A 23,230-nucleotide genomic window follows, 5' to 3' on the forward strand; every position below is an offset into this window, starting at 1 on the left:
CATCCCAGAGTAGTAACAATTGCACCCTACATCCGCGATTATTTGCTGTGTGTATTCCAATCTCTGTCTTCCTCCTCAGTTTTTACCCTCTACACGTCCCTCTAGTATCATGGAAGTTATCCCATGATAGTAGTGGTAGTAATCTGTAGTGGTAGTAATCTGTGGTTGTAGTAATCTGTAGTTGTAGTAAACTGTAGTTGTAGTAAACTGTAGTGGTAGTAAACTGTAGTTGTAGTAATCTGTAGTTGTAGTAAACTGTAGTTGTAGTAAACTGTAGTGGTAGTAAACTGTAGTTGTAGTAAACTGTAGTGGTAGTAAACTGTAGTGGTAGTAAACTGTAGTGGTAGTAATCTGTAGTGGTAGTAATCTGTAGTTGTAGTAAACTGTAGTGGTAGTAATCTGTAGTGGTAGTAATCTGTAGTTGTAGTAATCTGTAGTTGTAGTAAACTGTAGTTGTAGTAAACTGTAGTGGTAGTAAACTGTAGTTGTAGTAAACTGTAGTGGTAGTAAACTGTAGTGGTAGTAAACTGTAGTGGTAGTAAACTGTAGTGGTAGTAATCTGTAGATCTCTTTCTACAGGGATGTAGGACATGTCAAAGTGTTTATAAGTTAAACCAATTTAAAATAATGTATGTATGTACACATACATTTACAGACTTCTATTTAGAGACAGTCATCAGATTTACTCCTGGTATACATTAACTTTTTTTACAAATAACTTACTAAATAATGTAATGCCACAATGTCCACTCATATCTCACTATCAGTCACTGCACACACTATGCACACATTGTTTCATAACACTTCACTCACTACACACACACACACACACTGGTGATCTCTGGGTCATTTTCTGTACCGCAGCTTCCCACTTGCAATCCTGAAAAACTGAGTCAGCATCCCTCTAAAGCGAGGGAGATGTTGAGCTCAGAAAGAGTAAGAGTTGTTAGTATTGTGATATGCATAGCTTGGGGTAAGTTTTTCTAGAAAAGGAAAAAGGAAGGAAAAAACATAGTGTGAAGGTGTTAGGTAGAATATTGGACGTATTATAATCATTATTATTATTTATTTGTATAACTTTTTTTACCAAATCCCTACTCTGTTTTATCTAAGTAATCCTTCAATGTATAAAATGTATTGCAGGACAGATACTTTTTAGCTGTCTTTCTAAATAAGTGCATTTTCAATTTCTTTAATCTCTTTTGGTAATTTATTGTACTGTTTTATTCCTTGGAAGAAAATGCTGTTTTGAGTTTTATGTTTATTTTTTGGTAAATGTAAGTTGAGTCCAGCTCTTGTTCCATAGTCATGGACAGAGCTGTTTGTACAGTAATTATCAATGTTACTTTTGATGAGTACCACTGAATGGTAAATGTATTCACATTGAGGAGTTAAAATCCCCAATGTTTTGAAGAGATCTTCGCAATGAGCACAACTACTATTTTTGGTTATTATTCTTATTGCTCTTTTATGGAGTTCGAAAATTGTGTTCATATTTTGTGCATTTGTTCCCAAAAAAGAATGCCATAGTTAAGAATTGAGTGTACATATGAATAGTATGTAGCTAAAAGACTGCATGTAACACACTGATGGTAGGGTTCTAAGGGCATAACATGCTGATGACATTCTGCTGTGATGCTGAACACCTCTCTTGCAGCATCTACACTGCAGTTGACTGAGCATCTCTGTAGCACTTTCATGCTTACTAAATGAAAATTACTGCTCTTCTTTGGATATTCTCTATTTCCTCTATCAGTTATCTGTGTGTTCACACCAGTTCAACTGAGAATTAATATTCATTCCTAGAAATTTTGCAATTGTTGCACAGTCTATAGAGGTGCCAACTACATTTAATTTAACATTTTCATTTTCAATCTTCAAACTGAATTTCATGGCCTTAGTTTTCTTTACGTTCAATGCCACTTTATTGCTTACTGACCAATAGTAAACTTCTTTGAGAGTTTCATTTGCTTTCTCTGCAAGTTGTCGTCTTGTTTTCTCAGTGACTATAATATTGTTGTCATCAGTGAAGAGAATTTTTTCACCGTGAGTAACACTAGAGGGAAAGTCATTGATGTATAACAGGAATAGTACTTGTACTAATATGCTACCTTGCAGAACCCCTTTATTAATGTATTTTGGTTCGGATAAGTGTTTTACTAAATATTTAGATCTATTTGAAGTATGTGTTATCTCTACTCTTTGTACCCTATCTGCTTGGTATGATCGAAACCAATCATTAGCTATCCCTCTTATTCCTAATGCTTCTAATTCATTTAGCGGAATCTTTTGGTCAACTGTATCAAAGGCCTTAGAAAGATCCAAAAATTTTCCTGTGTCAAGAGCATCAAGTACAAGTTTTGTGAATTCTACTATGACTTGTAGCGGGACTTTGAATTTCGCCGCGCTACACTCGTTCCCTCAGATATAAATTACACCGTCGCAGCTGTATGAGCACTCGACGGCAGAGAAAATATATAAGAAAATGAAGGTACTAAAATTGTAACACTTTTTGTTTTCTACCGGCTTTTGTCTTGGAGAGCAGAAGCTTAACTCACTTTATTAGCTAGTCTTGGTCGGATTAAGACGAAAAACCTCATTGATGTGCAGACGTATTGTGGAATGAAATTTGGAGGATGGAAGCAGCAACGTAAAATACGTTGCATTTAATATCAAGATGGTTTTTGTATACATTAGTAATTCCTGGACAATGAAATTTATTGTAAGATTTCGGAGCACCTACGACTTTTCACGCATAAATGAAGCAGGAGATTTCTGGAGAACAAGACCTGGACGCCACACAAGAGAAGACATGTTAACATGGTAAAGGATGAACTCTTACCTACGCCATTTCCCCCTGTTAATCACATTTTGTTATTCTCTGTTCTCCTTCAAATAATATTTGTAGTGGAAATGGGTTTGACTTTTGCTCAGAAACGCCACAAGGACCACCCCAACAATAGCTTCAAAAGGGCTCTGAGCACTATGCGACTTAACTTCTGAGGTCATCAGTCACCTAGAACTTAGAACTAATTAAACCTAACTAACCTAAGGACATCACACACATCCATGCCTGATGCAGGATTCGAACCTGCGACCGTAGCGGTCGCTCGGCTCCAGACTGTAGCGCCTAGAACCACACGGCCACTCCGGCCGGCAACAATAGCTTTTCCGAATCACGAAGTCCGATAACTTTTCTGTAATACGAAGTTCGATTTGCATTTCATTCTTTCCCTTTTTCACGGTCATTAACGATTTTAAAACCCCCTTTTTATTCACCATTTCTTCCCACATTTTCAACCTTTTCTTCTCTTCTCTTTTTCTTTTTTACTAACCACTCCATATTTTTTCCACTTCGGAAACCAAATCAGATTCGCTTAAAAGATTGTATTTATTCAGGTAATTCATTAATCTGTCTTTCATAATTGCGTATATTATTTTTGAGAATGGTGACAGCAGGGAAAGGGCTGGTAATTTTCTACGTCTTCTGCATTACCTTTCTTAATTAAAGGTACAACTCTTGCGTGTTTTAACTGCGCTGGAAATGTCCCTGATGTGAAGGATTCATTTACTATGTTCGTTAAGGGGCCTTGTATAATCTCTATGCTTTGTTTCAGTACACACATTGGTACTTCATCTAAGCGTATTGACTTTCTATTTTTGAGTTTTTGAAGAGTTTTACTAACTTCATTCTCTGTGGTTGGAAGTAACATAATTGTTTTTAGTGCAACATTGTTTGTAGGTGTTCTATTTGTTATGGGGAATTTTTGCTGTAACTTCTGTGCAAAACTTGGAAAATGCTCGTTTACATTGTTTGCTAAGTGTTGTGGATCATTTATTTACCTTATCCCCCTCCCTTTGCAGTATGTGATTCTGTATTTGTTTGCCTACCTTGTTTCCTTTTTTATAACATCCCAGACTGCTTTGCTTTTATTCTCTGCATTATACAGGGTGAGTCGCGTAAGATGTAACACCCCAATTATTCCGGGGGCGATTACAAACATCGACAAGCGGTGTTCGGTGAATCATAGCAGACTATGGGGCACATACTTTGGTACATGTACAATAATCACAACGTTTATACTGACCGAGATAATGAGGCAAGTACATGTTTTTTAAATGAGACGCTATACTTTTCTTACCATCATCCGAACGCTCTGGAAAATACGCGTATAGTGATGTAACGCATGTTGCTATTGTGATTCCAACTTTGCTTAAGACGCTGGAAAATATTGTACGATTGAAGGTCGAGGCGGTCGGAAGCGGCTGCAGACTGTAAACACGCCTCGCGCAACCCGCAGGCCGAGTTGCCGTGCTCTATGCAGCATGCACGGCCTACGCTACGTAGGTAAATCCTCATACGCCCTCTTTTAAGCAAAGTTTGAATCACAATAGCAACATGCGTTACATCACTATACGCGTCTTTTCCAGAGCATTCGAATGATGGTAAAAAAAAGTATAGCGTCCCAATTAAAAAACATGTACTTGCCTCATTATCTCGGTCAATATAAACGTGGTATTTGCGCATGTACTGAAACTTCCCCTTAGAAAATTTTATGAATTACTGTGCTGATAAACCCCTTACGATATTTGATTTTTAAACAGCTGAGCAGAACTGAACGTACCCAGACATTTCGCTCTTTACTTATTCTGATCAACACTAAACTGACACACAATATTTTTAGCGCAACGCAATCTGACTTTCAATAATCCCTACAAAAGAATGGCCCTGACTAACAATAACCTATATCTTTCATGAATCACTTACCTCACAAAAAATCATCATTACTCGAACTACTGCAATACGGCGAGCGCCAATACTGCCAGCTAAATAAGAGATTCAAACTACGGAAGGCACTAACTACTGATAGGCTTAGTTAGCAAATGAAAGATTTTGATGGAGAACAAACAATGTATTTACCTTAATAGTGTTTAAAAGTCATAATATATATATCAGTTCATGATATCCAGTATTACAAATTTACTGTCTCTGATGGACACACGTCCAGATCATCCGCTCTCAAAACTCTGCCATCTCTCTCCCCATATCCACCACTGCTGGCGGCTCACCTCCAACTGCGCAACGCTACGCGCTTTTCACATCCAACTGCCCAAACACTACATTAGCAAAAATTGCAACAATGCCGACCAGCCTCAGACTGCACACAGCACAGTCAGTGGCGTTACCAACATAAAAACCTAAACAGCCTACTTACAGTACCAATGTATGTGCCCCATAGTCCGCTATGATTCGCCAAAAACCGCATGCTGATACGTGCAATCGCCCCCAGAATAAAGGGGGTGTTAAGTCTTACGCGACTCACCCTGTATATTATTTTGTCATAAAATGTCTTTTTTTTAACAATCAGCACCTTCCTATAGGTCTTTTTGTATCTATGATAGAAATTTAAGAATCTGGATCACTGCGACTCTTTTTCGTGGATCTGACATATCTAAGTGTTTGGGAGGACTACTTAATACCTGCTGTTTTCTATCTGTTTTTGTGAGATGTTAATACAGACATGCATACTTTCAGAAATGCCTTTTCAAAGTTCAATTGAAATAATGTGGAGAACTTAGAAAATTTCATACTCACATTGGTTTCCTTAGACACTTCAGCCCGGCTTTGTTTTGCTTGATTTACTGAAAAATCTTTTATTTTGGTTTCTGATAGATGTCGTTTGTAAGCTTGTAGTTTAGGGAATGATTCGATGCCTCTGTTTACTGTTGATATTTGATAGAGATGATCTGATAGTCTGAGATCTTTTACAGCTACATCACGTTTTTCACTGCCCATATTTGTGGCCACAAGGTCAATTACTGATGCAGACATTGTAGTAACCCTTGTTGCACTATTGACCATTAGTGACATGCCAAAACGTTGAAGATATTTATGAGGGTGCTGCTGGATTCATTTGTGATATTAGTGTTGATGTTAATGTACCCACACAGAATTATGTTGACCTTTGTACTTGAGACTTTATCTAGAAATTTTTGTTAATTTATTGAAATTTTGTCCACACTACCACTGGGACATCTATACACCCACAAAATGATCAATTTCTTGGTGGTCTCAAGCGCTGTTAATTCAGTAGCTGATATTTCAAGTGTTTGTCTTCACTTACTGTACTGAGGTCATGTCTTGATTTGAACTGTGTTCCTTTTCTGATATAAATGCATGATTCTCCATCCATTGAAGCAGTTCTGCAGTAAGTTTTTGCCCTTTCATTCAGTGATAATACTACATGTTGGATTTCTGTGTCTCTAAACCAGTGTTCAGTAACACAAGCTACTGTGCAGTTCAAAGATTGGAGGTCAACTTCTTATAGTTGTATTTTATTTTTTATTGATTGTATGTTTTGATGAAGGATTGATAAGTGTGGGAAATGCTCGATGTTACTCTTCCCAGTGGTTTGTTTTTCTTGGTGACATTTGGCATATGTGATATTTGGAGTGTTAAAATCTGTCTGTGAGTGATTGTTTCAGTATTTTTTAAACTGCTGGAGATACTCTTTAGGCCAGGGAACCTGTTGTCTGGATTTATCCTAAAAAGACTTACTTTTCTTACTCATGACAACAGATATCTGACCATGTGTGGCCCGAGATCCACTTCCTATACTTTCATGAATCAGCTGTACCAATCTTCCCTGCCAAGTCCTGTTTAGGTGTAGGCCATGTCTAGTGAAACCCCGTCTGTTGACAGTACCGACGGGCACCAGAGAAACGTTATGCCTTAACAGATGTCCTATCATCCTGTCCTTTCTCTTTTCAGTGTTTTCCAAATGTTCCTTCCTCGATGAATCTGCGCAGAAACTTCTCATTCAAATACCTTATCAGTCCACCTACTTTTTAACATTCTTCTGCAGCACCACATCTCAAAGGATTCGATTCCCTTCTGTTCTGGTTTTCCCGCAATCCATGTTTCACTAACTTACAATGCTGTGCTCCAAAAGTACATTCTGAGAAATTTCTCCCTCAAATTAAGGCCTGTGTTTGATGGTAGGGTAGATTTCTCTTGGCCAGAAATGCCCTTTTCGCCAGTGCTAGTCTACTTTTAATGTCCTCCTTGCTCCGTCCATCATCCATTATTTTATCGCATAAGTAACATAATTCATCTACTTAGTGATCACCAATCCTGATAGTAAGTTTCTCGATGTTCTCATTTCTGCTGTTTCTTAGAAACTACATCTTCTTACTCTCAGTCCATTAAGTGTACTCATTAGACTGTGCATTGCATTCACCACATTCCGTAATTCTTTTTCACATTCACTGAGGACAGTAATTTCAACAGCTAATCTTATCACTAATATCACTACACAATGAATTTAAATTCCATTCTTGAACCTTCAGTTAATTTCCGTCATTGCTTCTTCGATGTGTACATTGAACAGTGGAGAGCAAAAGATTACATCACTGTCTCACACCATTCTTAATCCGAGCACTTCGTTCTTGGTCATCCAGCCTTATTTTCCACTCTTCCTTCTTGTTCATACTTGAATTTTGAACATCTTGCACCTTTTGACATCGTCGAACGCTTTGTCCAGGTCGACAACATTGGTGTGCAACATTGGCTCGGTTTCAAATAGTGCAGTTCATGACATAATTTCATGGCTTGTAGAAAATAAACTAACGCTAAATCACAGTAAGACACAGTTTATAAACACAGTTCAACAAATCCCGACGTTTTAATTTCACAGAATGAGCCTTGTGTTCAGATAGATAGTAAACTGTTGCGAAAGACCACATTCATGATCTTGTTGGAAGAGGTAATGCTGCCATTTTTACTATTCGAATGGTATTTGACGTAAGTGATCATTCGACAAGAAAATTAATCTGCTTTGCCTATTTTCATTCGCTTATGTTGTACGGTATTATAATTTGGGGTAAGTCTTCCCATTCTAAAAGGATATTTTTGGCTCAGAAACGGGCGGTTCGGGCAATATGTGGTGTAAATTCGCGAACCTCTTGTTGCCCCCCTGTTTACTAGTCTGGGTATTTTGACACTGGCCTCTTAATATATATGTTCTTTACTGTCGTTTCTTGTTAACAATGTCAGCGTATTCCCAAAATAATCAGCTTTCACTCTTTTAATATTCGTCAAAAATCCAACCTACATTTGGATCACAGTTCCTTAACTATTGTGTAGAAAGGTGTGCAGTATACTGCTGCATCGATTTTCAATAAGCTAACACAAGAATTCAAAAATCTTAGCCGTAATCTATACACCTTCAAATCTAAAGTTTCCTCATGGGTCACTTCTCCTATTCTGTTGAGGAGTTCCTTGAAAAATTAAGTTGGTTCTTTTGTTATATTGTTGATAGCGTTTACTTAATTGGCTTGACTTTTTTCGGGTTGATGAACATTTTATTTTTATCTGTTATCACTCTTATATTGTAATTTCATATATGGACACTTCCCATGGCCTTGCAGATTTGCTACCCAATTTGGTCCTAAGGAACTTGACGTGTAAATAAATAAATAAATAAATTCAAAACTTAATTCAAAAGCTGTAATAAATGTCATTGACGCAAGGTGGATTTAAATTTTTTTAGTTAACGTAAATTAATACAGATCTGTTTCAGCTCAGCTGTGCAATAAGAAGCAGCAATTATTATCATGTACAAGACGATAATCACTGGAAGAGTCTTGGGCGTCTTGTCACGGTCCGCGTGTTCGAGTCCTCCTTCGGGCATGAGTGTGTGTGTGTGTGTGTGTGTGTGTGTGTGTCGTCCTTAGCGTAAGTTAGTTTTAAATTAAATAGTGTGGAAGGTTAGGGACCGATGACATCAGCAGTTTGCTCCCATAAGACCCTACCACAAATTTTCAACATTTCAAAGTAAAATTTCTGATTTTTGAACAAGTTTATTACCAGATACGAATCTTTTCATGTGTGGGCTGAAAGTAAATGCATGTTACAGCAAAGCCAAGTGACTGGAGATGATATGTTCTTAAGGCTGTTGTGTCTGCGTTGTTATTAAGTGTTAATTGGTAGACAAGGTGGACGTAGTTGCTAAATCAGGCGTGAACAAATTTAAGTTGCTTCTTACATTGACACAATTAACATTTGTTTTCCATGATGTCACACGAACTGCATTTCCTTAGCGTGTTGTTAGTGCTATGATATATCCAATAAACTGGAAAATGAACTAACATTAAATTAACTAATATATAACTGAAGTATTAGAACTGTATTTCAGTGATTATCATCACCGAGCGAGGTGGCGCAGTGGTTAGACACTGGACTCGCATTCGGGAAGACGACGGTTCAATCCCGCGTCCGGCCATCCTGATTTAGGTTTTCCGTGATTTCCCTAAATCACTCCAGGCAAATGCCGGGATGGTTCCTCTGAAAGGGCACGGCCGACTTCCTTCCCCATTCCTTCCCTAATTCGATGAGACCGATGACCACGCTGTCTGGTCTCCTTCCCCAAGCCAACCAACCAACCAACCAGTGATTATCAGATGTTTGCATGTTTTGTCCAAACTTGTTATTTTGTTCATTGTCTATATTACTGTTGGAGACAATTGAATATTTATTGTTATTAAGCTGAGTGGACTCTTGTAGTTGCGATGTTCATTTAAACAGGGTTTCCCATCAAAGGTACCGGCACATTACCTTAGTCTTGACAGACTCAATTATTCTAAAGCATTGCAGATGCTAAGGAATACGCATAAATCTAATACTCTCTAACCTGTTATGTAAATTGTTTTTTAATTTACTGTACGTCTGAGTAACAACTTTCCTATTTTTATCCGATTTCTTTAGGCGTTACATTAGCCACATTTTATATAACTCTAATAATCAAATAATCTATTCTGTAAATTTTATTAATTTACTTTACGTCTGAGTAACAACTTTCGTATTTATTATCCGACTTCTTTCGGGCAAGGACATTACAGTGTTAAAGTACAAGATCACCAATACGTTCTCCCAAGATGTTATTACTCACTCTCTGAGAACACTCTTCATTATGTACCACTTAATCTTCCAAAATTGCTTCAGTTCAATTTCTTCTCGCAAACATATGTCTTCTTCCTTCTGATACACAATCATACTCTATATCTTCGCTTAAAATACCTTTTCTTTCTCAAATACAGGAATCGATCCTCCCTTCCATATCCACCATTTTTCCACGCTCACCTGTCTCCTTCTTCGATTAATGACACAATTATAAAAGTGGATGATGATTAAAGCCTACTGGACATAGTACTTAAACGTGCAGATGAACGATGTTTGACAGTGCACGGTATCAATAACTGAAAGCACACATGAGAATAACTGAAGCAAGTTGGTGTTTTCGGCGGTATAGTGTTTTTGTATGACAGTAAGAAAAGACGGTTACTGTAGTTCCAACTACCGACATCAACTATTTTTTTAACTCCTCCAACCACCCACTTTCAACTACTTTTTTGTGTAACCCTGCCAAAAGACCCTAAACAGTCAGCTGTTTAAGAAAATCTACATGTGTTTTTGGATGGTGACGTTGAAAAGTAAATGTATGTGGGTAGTTGGAGACCTTGATAAATAGCTGAAAGTGGGTAGTGCAAAGTATAGTAACAGTCGCCCTTACTTGCATGAGTGCTGAGCTAAAACTATAGTACAAGAGAATATTCCCATTTGTCTCTTGCAGGCTCATGTGTTCTTTCAATCAATGATACTGAAACGTCCCCTTTTGAAAAATTTATACTCGACTGTGCTTATACTGACACACAATATTTTTTAGCGCAACGCAATCTGACTTTCAATAATCTCTACAAGAGAATGGCCCTGACTAACATTAAACTATACCTTTCACAAATCACTAAATCACTTACCTCACAAAAATCTTCGCTGCTCAAGCTACTGCAATACAGCGAGCGCCACTACTACCAGCTAAATAAAAGATTCAAACTATGGAAGGGCTAACTACTGATAGGGATAGTTAGCAAATGAAAGATATTAATAGAGAACAAAGAATGTATTTACCTTGATATCATCATATATATAGCAGTTCATGACAAATTACAAAACTCCGCCATCTCTCTCCCCACATCCACCACTGCTGGCGGCTCACCTCCAACTGCCCAACGCTACGCGCTGTTCATAGCCAGCTGCCTAACACTACAATGGCGAGTATTACAACAATGAAAAGCAGCCACAGACTGCACACAGCACAACCAGTGATTTTCATACAGAGGTGGCGTTACCAATAAAAAAAACCTAAACAGCCTACTTACATAGCCCCCATGCTCCCCACAAAAATTTTACAAATTGGGTTGGGCACTGGCCAATGCATATTTGTTACAATTTTTTCACAATTACAATAACAAAGAAATCAAATGCACACACTTATTGATACAATGTTGCTCAAAAGCTAAAATTTTCTCACAGTCCATAAAGACAGTCCTAATCGTTCATCACAGTGCAGTGTTTTTCTCAAAGTCTGAGCAGTAAAAGAAAATGCACACGGAAGTAGTGGATTTGCATGCAGTCTTGAAGAAGTAGCGTTGTCCTTCCAACGGAAAGACAGTGCTGACTCTCGACATGCAGACAGGTAATGGGCCACAACAGAGCAAACCCACAGCGGAGTCAGTCGATGTTTTGAAGGGTATTGTTTGGTAGGTCATCACAGAGCAGACCCACTGTAGTCCTCGTAGAGCTTACGGTATTGGTGGGCCACCAGAGGCGCAGACCCACTGCAGTCCTTGTAGAAATAATGGTATTGATGGATCATCAAAGAGGTAGACCCACTGAAGTCCTTGTAGAGATGGCCAGCAGCCATATGTTGTGACTGTGCAGGTGCACAATCACCATTGAAGAGTCTTGCGGATAATTTAGCAAGTCCATAACCACCACTTGTGCACTCACAAAGTTTTTGGAATTGTCCTCAGAACCAGCAATGCTGTTATCCAGTCCCTTGCTGAATTATTAACACACATACAAACACTAACAGTCCCTACTTCTCACATATTGTCCATATACTATGACCTACAGAAACGTGTGCAGTGAAATGTAACTTACAAGTTAATAATATGATGAACTAGTGACAAGTACAATTTTATAACATAAGAATACAATAACAAAGGTACAAAATACATCATTAACGAACATAACAATACAGATAACATTTGTAGTAATACAGGCTTTACAAAAGAATAGAAATAGACATATACATCAGTGTTACAAAAATAATGACATAAGTACATACATAAAGATCAGAATAAATTTTGAAACATCAACTTCACACATGAGCATTAAAACCAGAATAAATAATGTCTAAACATCTTTACAAAGTAAATAACATATTATTAATGTCAATTATATTTGAGGATAACAGTATTCCTCATCATAGTGAATGTAGCTTAGTATTAGAAGAAGAAAAAATTCTATGAAACTACACAGAGACAGGAAGAAAACAAATACACAAGGGTACACAAACACATAGGGGGATAACACAAAAGGAAAGGACAGGGTTTGTTTTCAGTGTATCATTTGGTACTGCAGTCCAACGCAAAACTTCATTCTGTAGATCTTTCGTCTTATTTCAACCTTTGCTTCCACCAAAAAAATCCTATCCAAGCATGATTTCTGTATTTATTTCACATTTTTCTTAACTCATTATTTATTTCCAAGAAAATCCTACCTATATCTGTTGTCCCTAAACCCTACTTTTTTGGTTCATATCCTCTTTCAAAATACCCTTTTTTTTGGCCAAAGCATTTTCTTTAAGCTTCTCAATGCATTTCTTCCAATCCATCATAGTTAGTTTCTTATATGGTCTACCCCCTCTTAAGCTAACTTAAATCTACTGAGCTCAGATGCTAAACTAAGGGACGAGGCAATGCAGCATCACATAAAACAATTAATATAAACAGCAATGAAAAGAAACGCAGATTTGCGAAGCAAGCAGCATTAAGAAATTAGCAAAGCAATTGTAATATTACAACTAATATAAGGCAATGTGCAGCAAACAATAAAAATAAATCATTAGTAAAACTGGCTTAACAGAATAATACAAAGTCAAATTCAATAACACTATGCCTGGCAAACAGCAGCAACTTATACCTAAACATGACATAGCTCAAGCAGAAAAAATATTACAGTAAAAATGGCCATGTTTAAAACTAACGTCACATCTTAACACTAGAGTGATGCATCACAAAAACTTACTCTACGAAAAAAAATTTACCAAGTAGTTGAAAAGAAAATTATGTGTACAGTTCCTGTTATTAGTCCCTTCTTATTGATCTTTCCATTCCAAGAGCTCCTTTTTCGAAGAATATGGGTCATAAAATAATTATTTAATAGATCTGTCGACAGAAAGTGTTCACATTAGCCAATGAAACTTTTTTTTTTATAAAACCAATGCTGCAACACAGCTGGAAACTAGATATTAAACAAAATGAGTAAATAAATACATAAAGCAAGCCATATGGCATTTCTCTCAACTAGCACGACAATAGCCATGAAATGTTGCGATGCTTTCTACAAAGGAAAGTCAATAGCGTGGATAATGGCCTCCCTTTTTTTTTTTTTTTTTTCTACCTGTGCTTCCGGAAAGGCACACCCTAATGGCTTGTTCTCCAGGTGTCTGACACAGCTGGGTGCCGGCGACGCATTACGTGCAGGTGGTCACTGAACTTTCTTACCGAAATATTTACGACACCAGTTTCCGCTACAGTGACAGTCTCATATAAAATTTTCATAGGTCAAGAATTTGCGTTACAAATCTGTAGAAACAAAATCGTATGAATATAACAGTGTCCAAAAAATTTTCGCCAGCATTGTGATACATTCACGCATTTACACACATTTCCTACCTCTTAAAGTACGATTCTTGGTTTCCAACATCCTTTTTCACAAGTCAGTGTTCCTAACCGCTACTCATTACTCCTTACCTTATTACACATATATATATATTCGTCGACGCTTGTTTAATATTTCATTATATGAAATACATAGCATAATCAAATTCCTCATATAGCATCAAATTGTTCATCATAAACATACCTCAACAGCATAATACACATCGTCGTCGTAAAAATAACATCATAATACCTCAGTCAACTCTCAAAATCGTCGTAGCTTCCTCCAATAATTTCAAAACCTAAAAAAATTCTCTGCTCATTTCAATAGTGTCATCAACCTCAAACGTACTTTCAAAATCATGATCCCATACCAAATACATCATTCAAAGCTCTCATAGTACCACAATGGCTCCGAAAAAATATGAACAGTTCACAAAGTACTGACAAAATACAATTTCATAAGTGTGAAATTATTCAACTGTGTAATTACGTAAACATCTGTCACTGACGTAGTAAAAAGAATGTTTATTTCTCTGTCAAATAATCAGATAGCTGTGTAATTTATGTGTTGGAGAAATATGGTACCGATGTGTAAAGTTGTATAAGCAAATACCATATTAGCTAGGGTTCCTTGTGGTTGCCACACACATGGTACACAAAGTAAGCGTGTACCCCCCTGAGGATTAATGTAATTATACCCTCAGGTGTAACAGATTATTGCAAGGGAATGAAATGTATCACGGAAAAACTTCGTATCATTGTACTTCAAGTATCTTTAAAAATAAATGTTTTAAGTACAAAATTAATCACTCAAATGCGTGTACTGTAGCGCTAAACTGTGCGTCTTGTTGTAAGATAATCTCTGTGAAAGTCTCGTAGTTATCGTCATCCGAAAGCTAAGTTCTGCAGAAGTCAATGTACTTACCTCATGATAAACAAAAGTGAAATGCTTTGTGTATAGATATCTTAGTTATTACGCTTATTGTTGTGATGAAGAAAGTACTGTACTGTAACGTATTGTTGTGCTACGAAAAAGGCTGTCTCATTGTTGCTATACCACAAGAGTTACTACTAAAACATGTTTTTCTTTCCAAAAGAATTCAGAAAACTGTGCAGATATAAAACAGACACACCGCAAAAGCAACAATGTAAATTGTGTCACACATTAGTAGCGTCGTGATATAGTCGTGTAGCTGTCACATAAACTAACCTCTATGTCATCTGGTATCTCTCAGAAAACACTTTAATTTCAGAATGTATTTTCAAATAAACCAAAATGTTGCATTAAAATCTCATTAACAGTACTGGTAAATGTTCTATGTAAGCCTAATAGTCGTTACGTAATCGTGCAGCTAACAAGCAAGAATGTACAAATACAGTAACACTGTGTCGTCTGTTCACAATAACAATGCATTCGTAATTTCTGTTTAAAAATGTTCCCTAGGTTCTAGACTGGATACTTAACTTCAAACATTGTTGCATGTTAACAGTTACTTACGTCTAAAAAAGCATACTAGTAATGTAAAGTGAAAAATTTTATGGCAAAGACTAAGTTAAAAAGCAGATTATCTTTCAATAAAAGGTTTTACATGTGAAATGTGGTGTAAACCTTTACTCTTCCTAGTACGCAGAGTTTCAACTTCAACGCAATTATCATGTGGTGTACGTCGGATTCTGTAAGGTCCATTGTAAACTAGAAAGAATTTGTGACTTAAGTGTTTCTTCTTATGTGACAATGAATGAGCTTTAATGAGAACTTTCTGACCAATATACAATTTCTTTGCATTTGCTTTACCGTGTAGTTTTCTCCTTTTGTCTGCTGCAGATTTTATATTTTTAATAGCCAAATCAATTATGTCTTTGTGTCGAAGTTTACGTGTATTCGGGAAAGGTACAAGCTCTCTGATTCTGTTCGGTGGTTTTTCATTCTTCAGTACAAGAGTAGGTGGTAAAGCAGTGGAATCATGAGCATTTCATTCAGCACGTTTTGAAATAAGTGTAAATATCTGTCCCAATGCTGATGCTTTCTGTGACAATAAAGTCTGCAAAGCTTATTGATTTCTTTCATAATCCGTTCGGAGGGGTTACAATGTGGTGAGTACAATGAAATAAAAACAGGTTCGATTTTATGGTTGCGAAGCATGCGTGCCCAAACAGCAGATCTGAATTGCGGTCCGTTATCTGAAATGACTTTACTAACGTGTCCAACTTCACGTAAGAAATTTTTAACAAAGGCGTTGGATACAGACCGTCCAGTGGCTTTACGTAACGGTGTGAAAGAAACAAATTTTGAAGTAAGTTCAACAGCGACTAGAACGTACGAAAATCCATTAGATGTTCTGACAAGCGGTCCCAAGAGATCAACAGCAGCAAATTTTTTTTAATTTAGAAGGAATGATAGGAAACAGCAGAGCACGATGGGAGATAGTAGATGGTTTCGCCTTTTGACAAAGTTTACAAATAGACAAGACTCTTCGAATTCTCTTTTCCATATTGTTAAAATAACAAGTCGTTCGAAGAATATGATAACATTTTCGTGGGCCAAAATGTGCATAGCTGAAATGAATGTACCAAATGAGCTTATTAACAAAATCGTCAGGAATGCAAAGTACCCATAGCTTGTCATCAACAGTGCAGCGTTTGAACAGTATGTTGTTTCTAACCAGATAATAATGCCGAATCTGAGTGTGTGTCTTTTCATGCCATTTGCTCTTGATGTCTTTCCAAATCGGATCTTTATCTTGTTCATGAGCAATGTCCTTTAAAGATGTGGCGATGAAGTTTTCAAAGGCGACTTTCTGAATGTAAAGAATACTGAAATTTTTCTCGAGGTTGCCTTCTGTGGTACTTTTCTCAAGCCCAGCCGGTGCGCGTGACAGTGCGTCCGCAACAATGTTCTCCTTGCCGGGAATGTAGACTATTGTGAAGCGGAATTCTTGCAGAAACAATGCCCAACGTTTTAACCTGTCATGATTTAATTTTGATGACATAAGAAATTGTAATGCACGATGATCACTGTATACTTTTACGTGCTTACCAGAAAGAAAGAAACGGAATTTGTTAAATGCCCAAACGATAGCTAAAGCTTCTAATTCAGTAACGGAATAATTTTTTTCAGATTTGGTTAGCACTCGGCTAGCAAAAGCAATGGTTTTCTGAACAGTAGTGTCATTTTCTGTGGCTTCTTGAAATAAATGGGCACCAAGACCGACTTTAGAAGAATCTGTGCTAAGGCAGAAATCTTGTGACACATCTGGATGAGCTAGTATTGGCGCGTTAAGTAGCGATTCTTTCAAAGAATTGAATTCCAACTGTGCTTGTTCGTCCCAGTTCCAAATAGTATTTTTTACAGTGAGAGAACAAAGTTTTGGTGTAACAAGGATTTGCATATTCAGAAAACGACGGTAAAAATTTACGAGACCTAGAAAACTGCGGACTTGTCTTTTTGTGGATGGAACTGGAATGGCTCTGATTGCTTCTAACTTTTCAGGATCCGGCTGAATACCTTCAGAAGAAATAATATGTCCCAAAAACCTCACCTTTGACCTACCGAATTCAGACTTTTCCAAGTTAACTGTAATTCCAGATTCTGCAAAAATACGTAACAAACTGTTGAGGATGCGATTATGTTGTTCCCATGAAGCTTCTGCTATTAGAATATCGTCCACATATAAGGTGATGTGACGTTTTAAGAACTCAGGTAATATAGAATTTAGCCCGCGAATGAATGCTGCTGAAGAAATGTTCAAACCAAATGGAAGTTTCCGAAACTGATAACAAACGCCGAAACAAAGGAAAGCTGTGTATTTTCTACATTCTGGATGAAGTTCGATCTGATAAAAGCTGGATCTGAGATCAATGGAAGACAACACGTTTACACCATTAAAATTTTGAAGAAGTTCTTCCAACGTCTGCGGCCTGTCTGTTTCAGGAATAATGATAGTATTGATTTGTCTCGAATCTAAGACAAGCCTGATTGATCCATTTTTCTTTTAGACAACATGTAATGGATTGTTGTATGAGCTTACTGCAGGCTCAATAATGCCCTCGTCAAGCATAGATTGTATTTCTGTTCTAACACGGTCCCTATAATGCGCCGGAATTACGTATGGTCTAACACAAAATTTAGTATGCTCACGAACACGAAATTGGTATTGAAATCCCTTGATTGTTCCTGTTTTGTGAGTAAAAACTGTGGAATGTGCTTGTAAAATCTCAAAAAGGTCTTGCCTATCATTGTCATTACAATTCTCAATTGTTTGAATTTTATTCTGAATTAACTCATTAGTATCAAATGCGCCGTCGATATCACCCCTGTCAGTACTTGCAGAGTGATTGTTAGTGTCAAGTTCCGTCGAAAATTCCGAACTGTTGTCTAACAGGAGGTAAAGCCGATTAATTTCTTCGTCATGGTTTGAGAGCCAATCTTCAAATTTCAAAGCTACTGACTTACCTCCTTTTTCTAAACTTATTTCAGCATCGTGAAAGCTTAAGATTGCTTTGTATTCATTCAAAAAGTCTACTCCCAGTATAATTTCCGTCGACAATAATGGAACAATAAGAAAGTTCATAGAGAAACTGTGGCTTTGACAAAAGAATTCTAAGTTGGTTTGTTGGCGTACATCTACACTTTTTCCAAAGATTGCACCTTGTAATTTAATCTTACGTAACGGAAGTGTGGGGCAATCGTTCGATTTGTTGCATTTGCTAAAGGCTGTTTCACTAATTACTGAAATGGGACTGCCAGAGTCAAGTACTGCCGTAAATTTTACGTCATTTACTGTAATGTGAATCACAGGATATGCAATGTTAATATGTTTTACGTCGTATTCTTGGAGTAAGATATCCCTAATGTCTTCCATTTTTACGTAATTACTAGCTACGGCAGCTGCGTCGTTAGTTTCATACTCGCGCTTTGTTGCTGCCAGCGGTGTGAGTCATTGCCTATTGTCTCTTTGTTGGCGCGCGTCGTTATTGGGATTTGGAGACCTAACTTCTACAAATTCACCGTGACGAGAGGGCCCTGCTCTGTTTGAATCCCGCCAGTTCTGATGCAATTCAGGTCTGTCGGTAGATTTCATAATTTCTTCCTTGTCCTTCATGTGGTGGAGAATTTCTCCCTGAATCGTAACTGCGCGCTGGACCGTTGCGTCTAAAGTTATTCTGTCTCCCGTAATAATAATTATTTTGGTTCCCATATTGTCTGTTTCTCTGATTGTCTCTGTGATAGTCATTACCGCGGAGAGGTGATCTTTCCCTGTAATTACTACTACTCTGCCAACGGTTGTCACACGGGTGGTGTCTGTTTCGGTCACGATTTACGTTGAAAGAATAGCCTTGTCGTGTCCAGTTATTACTTCTTTCATCGCGGAATTGCGACGGATGTGACCTGTAATTGTTGTGTTCCTGGTTTCGCGTTCCGCGATTGTGAGTGTCAATTTCTAATTCTTGTAAGAGTCCCTGAAATGCTTCAATGTCGTCTTTGCAACGTCCTGCTAAAATAATATGTCGTAAATGTTCAGGTAATTTGATTAAGCAAATGCGGATGAGTTCTGAGGGGCTGTATGGGTTTGACAGGTACTGATTCTTGTGCAACATGTCTTCAAAATATTTCACAAGACTGGAGAATTCAGATTGTTCGAAATGTTTCATCATTATGATGCCATGTTTTACTCGGTCTTGTGTGGCTTGAGACCAATATGCTGAGAGGAAGGCATGGTAAAATTCTCCTTCGCTGTGGCAATCTTGAATGACCGATCGCATTCTTACAGCTGGTTCATTCTCTAAGTAGCCACACATAAATTATAATCTGTGTTCTAACGACCAGTTGGGAGGAAAACAATGAGAGAATTGTTGGAGCCATGCTTGTGGATGAATGTCGTTACCAGAATTCTTAAATGTTTTGAATTTACGTGTAGTAATGAACAGCTTATAGTCAAAATCATCATGTCGGCGAGTCGCATATCGGTCATTGTTAGGTCGTGTCGGCGGTTCCATCTCAAAATTCGGTGCACATTGCCAATTTCTTTCATAACTTTCGAAATGCCCTGTGTTATTATGTTGCGGCTTTTCCGTATTTCTAAGTCCCTCTTCCCGTGTTGGAGCGCGAGTGTCCTCTGAAATACGTAATTCTCGTATTACCTGTGTCAACTGATCTTGTACTTCCCGGATTTCTCTTTTGTACTGTGTATTGATTTGATTTTGATTTTGTTTGAATTTTCTAATTTGTTCATACTCTTCTGTGTCAGTGAAGGCTACAGGTCTTGTGTCATTCAGATCATCATCTACCTTCGTAGATAAATTAGTAAACTGATCCGAAAGTTCGGCTACTTTCTCCGATAGTGAACACATTTCCTCAGTGTGTTTTTCTGAACCAAGTTTCAGAGTGTCCATTTGTGTTGAAATCGAATCTACTGTGTCCTTCAAGTTTTCCTGTGTTTTTGCAAGTTGCGTAACCGAATCGGTAGATGCAACTGAGTCAAATTTAGCTTGCAAGGTCTCATGATTTTCATGAACAGTAGTTTGCAGTTCTTTTATGGCTGCTTCGTGATTCTGTAGTGCATTTTCATGACGCGAAAAAATAGGTTGGAAATGCTCACAAATTTGTGTTTTTACGTCGTTACAGACTTTTTGACATTTCGATTCGATGTTATGTAACTCAGTAGTTAAATCTTCACGTGTTTGTTCTAGCGTGGTGTGAAGATTTTGTTCCATTGCGTCTAACTGTTGCTGTGTTTGTCTCTGGTGTTGTTCCATTGTGTCTAACTTTTGAAGCTTTTCCTGTGTTTGTCTCTGATTTTGTTCCACTGTGTCTAACTGTTGCTGTGTTTGTCTCTAGTGTTGTTCCATTGTGTCTAACTTTTTAAGATTTTGTTCCACTGTGTCTAACTTTTGAAGATTTTGTTCCATTATGTCTAACTTTTGAAGCTTTTGTCCCATTTGTTGCATTAATTGTAATAACAGTGCACTGGTGTCTGAAACATGTTCCTCAGTGCTATTCGGCAGTGAAGTTGCACCGGCAACATTCACATTTTGACAAGCAGAAAATGTGTCTTGACTCATTTGAGAAAACGGTGAGGACCCAAAACCTGAGTCTACAATATTTGAAAAATTGTGTCCTGTCATTTCGGATTCCTGAGGCGAGCTGTTGCCGACCGACCGATCGATAATGCTTTCCTGCTCACTGATTGTTTCACTGTCTATGCCATTGTTTGCCGCCCGCTCCATTTCCCTATGCACAATTACCAAATTACTACTTTGAACATTTGTTAATTCATTACACAGTGGTGCTGGCAAGCTACGCTCGTCGTCACTATTATTTCTCAGTTTGCTTTGGAGCCTAGTGTTACGTTTTTCACACGCCATTATTGTCACAATATTTCACACAACAACACAGAAAAGCACAATTTGAAGAGCAAAAATAAGAGAACACATTAACATAACACTGAAAATAATATCTAGTTAATTGCAGCTGCGAAATACTTGGTGCAAATCTACATGCATGCCACAACTGTTTTACTGTACAACAATGAAAAACTACAACTACAATGGAGATTCTCTCTACAATTACGCGCTAGCAATAAACAAAATCTACACTAATTACACAAACTACAAGAAAAAAAAATCAGAAGATTCCAGTGAGGTATCCTAGGCTAAGGGTCGACATATGAAACGTCCCCTTTTGAAAAATTTATACTCGACTGTGCTTATACTGACACACAATATTTTTTAGCGCAACGCAATCTGACTTTCAATAATCTCTACAAGAGAATGGCCCTGACTAACATTAAACTATACCTTTCACAAATCACTAAATCACTTACCTCACAAAAATCTTCGCTGCTCAAGCTACTGCAATACAGCGAGCGCCACTACTGCCAGCTACATAAAAGATTCAAACTATGGAAGGCACTAACTACTGATAGGGATAGTTAGCAAATGAAAGATATTAATAGAGAACAAAGAATGTATTTACCTTGATATCATCATATATATAGCAGTTCATGACAAATTACAAAACTCCGCCATCTCTCTCCCCACATCCACCACTGCTGGCGGCTCACCTCCAACTGCCCAACGCTACGCGCTGTTCATAGCCAGCTGCCTAACACTACAATGGCGAGTATTACAACAATGAAAAGCAGCCACAGACTGCACACAGCACAACCAGTGATTTTCATACAGAGGTGGCGTTACCAATAAAAAAAAACCTAAACAGCCTACTTACAATACTCACACGGTGAAAGATCTTTTATCTTTGTCTTCAACTTGACGTATTTTCCTTGGACGTCTTTCCGGCCAACTGCCCATATGATCTTTTTTGCTATTTATAAGGGTTTGTTTCCTGCAGTTTGTCCTCAAGTAGCAAATCCATACCGAATAATTCGTCGGCATTCTATCTCTGTCCCAAAAGCTCGAGACACTACCTATTTTTGTGCCTCTATTAGAGACATAATAGTGAAATTTGTCAACTGAATTTGTATGGAACTATTGTTTGCTACTATTGTCACAGATATATTAGGAAAATACTGTGAATATACATGAAACTTTGCTTAAAACTTTTCGTTATTTAATTTCAGCTCGGCATGACTTCAATGTTCAGTGATGCCGCAAATTTTTCTGAAATCGCCACAGAGAAACTTAAAGTGGACCAAGTACTGCACAAAGCTTTCATCGAGGTTAACGAAGAAGGTACAGAGGCTGCTGCTGCTACTGGTGAGTAATCTGGAAAAGGAAGGCAGGAAGATTAAGGTTCAACGAATTCCTTAGAGACGGAGCATGAGCTCGGATTAGTAACGGATGGGTAAGGGGGTAAGGAAATTGGCAGTGCCTTTCCAAAGGATCCATCCCGGTAGTTGGCTGGAGAAGAACTGAAACGTCATCCTCCAGAATGCAAGTGCTAGCCACTGCAACACCTCGCTCACTTAAGTAATTTGCTGCCGAAGAAGACACTCGGCTACACGTGACGCTCTTGTTGCTGAATAACGATATTAATGTTTTCGGTTAGTATGAAATTGCCTTTACGTCAGTATTGTCTGCCTCAGAAAAAAAAGAAGTTTAGAAAAACGAGAGCTCCGGCTATTTATAGGTAGCTCAGATTCTTTTTATTAAAACCCATCTGGGAGCACTGCTGCGACATCTTCTTATAAAACACTTGAAGTGAAAAAATAATAAGATAAGTCAGCATTTCGGCTGTGTTGCAGCGATCCCCTCAGAGGTCCCAGTTGAAGGTTCTGCAGCTCTGCCAAAACGTCGATTAATGTTAGTATTTTAAGTATTTTTTAAGACGTCCCAGGAGTACATCCAAAAGGATTTCAACGTGACTGACACAGGTCGCGGCAGCCAACATATTTTTATCATTGTGGTTTTATTCGTATTTTGTTGAGATACGCACTGCCCAACATACTCATCCTAGAAGCATGTTTAGTAGTAACACACAGAC

At 37.8% G+C, this 23,230-nt stretch overlaps 1 protein-coding gene across 1 annotated transcript in view; it reads left to right on the top strand.

Annotated features, from left to right (window-relative positions):
- Positions 1-23,230, top strand: part of LOC126235745 (serpin B6-like) — an 87,873-nt gene that overhangs the window by 51,873 nt on the left and 12,770 nt on the right. Inside the window, exon 7 of the mRNA XM_049944530.1 lies at positions 22,368-22,503. Within this exon, the coding sequence (XP_049800487.1) occupies positions 22,368-22,503 (136 nt within the window). The remainder of the gene's footprint in view (positions 1-22,367; positions 22,504-23,230) is intronic.

The sequence above is a fragment of the Schistocerca nitens genome, chromosome 2, assembly GCF_023898315.1.
Source record: "Schistocerca nitens isolate TAMUIC-IGC-003100 chromosome 2, iqSchNite1.1, whole genome shotgun sequence".
NCBI classification, from domain to species: domain Eukaryota; kingdom Metazoa; phylum Arthropoda; class Insecta; order Orthoptera; family Acrididae; genus Schistocerca; species Schistocerca nitens.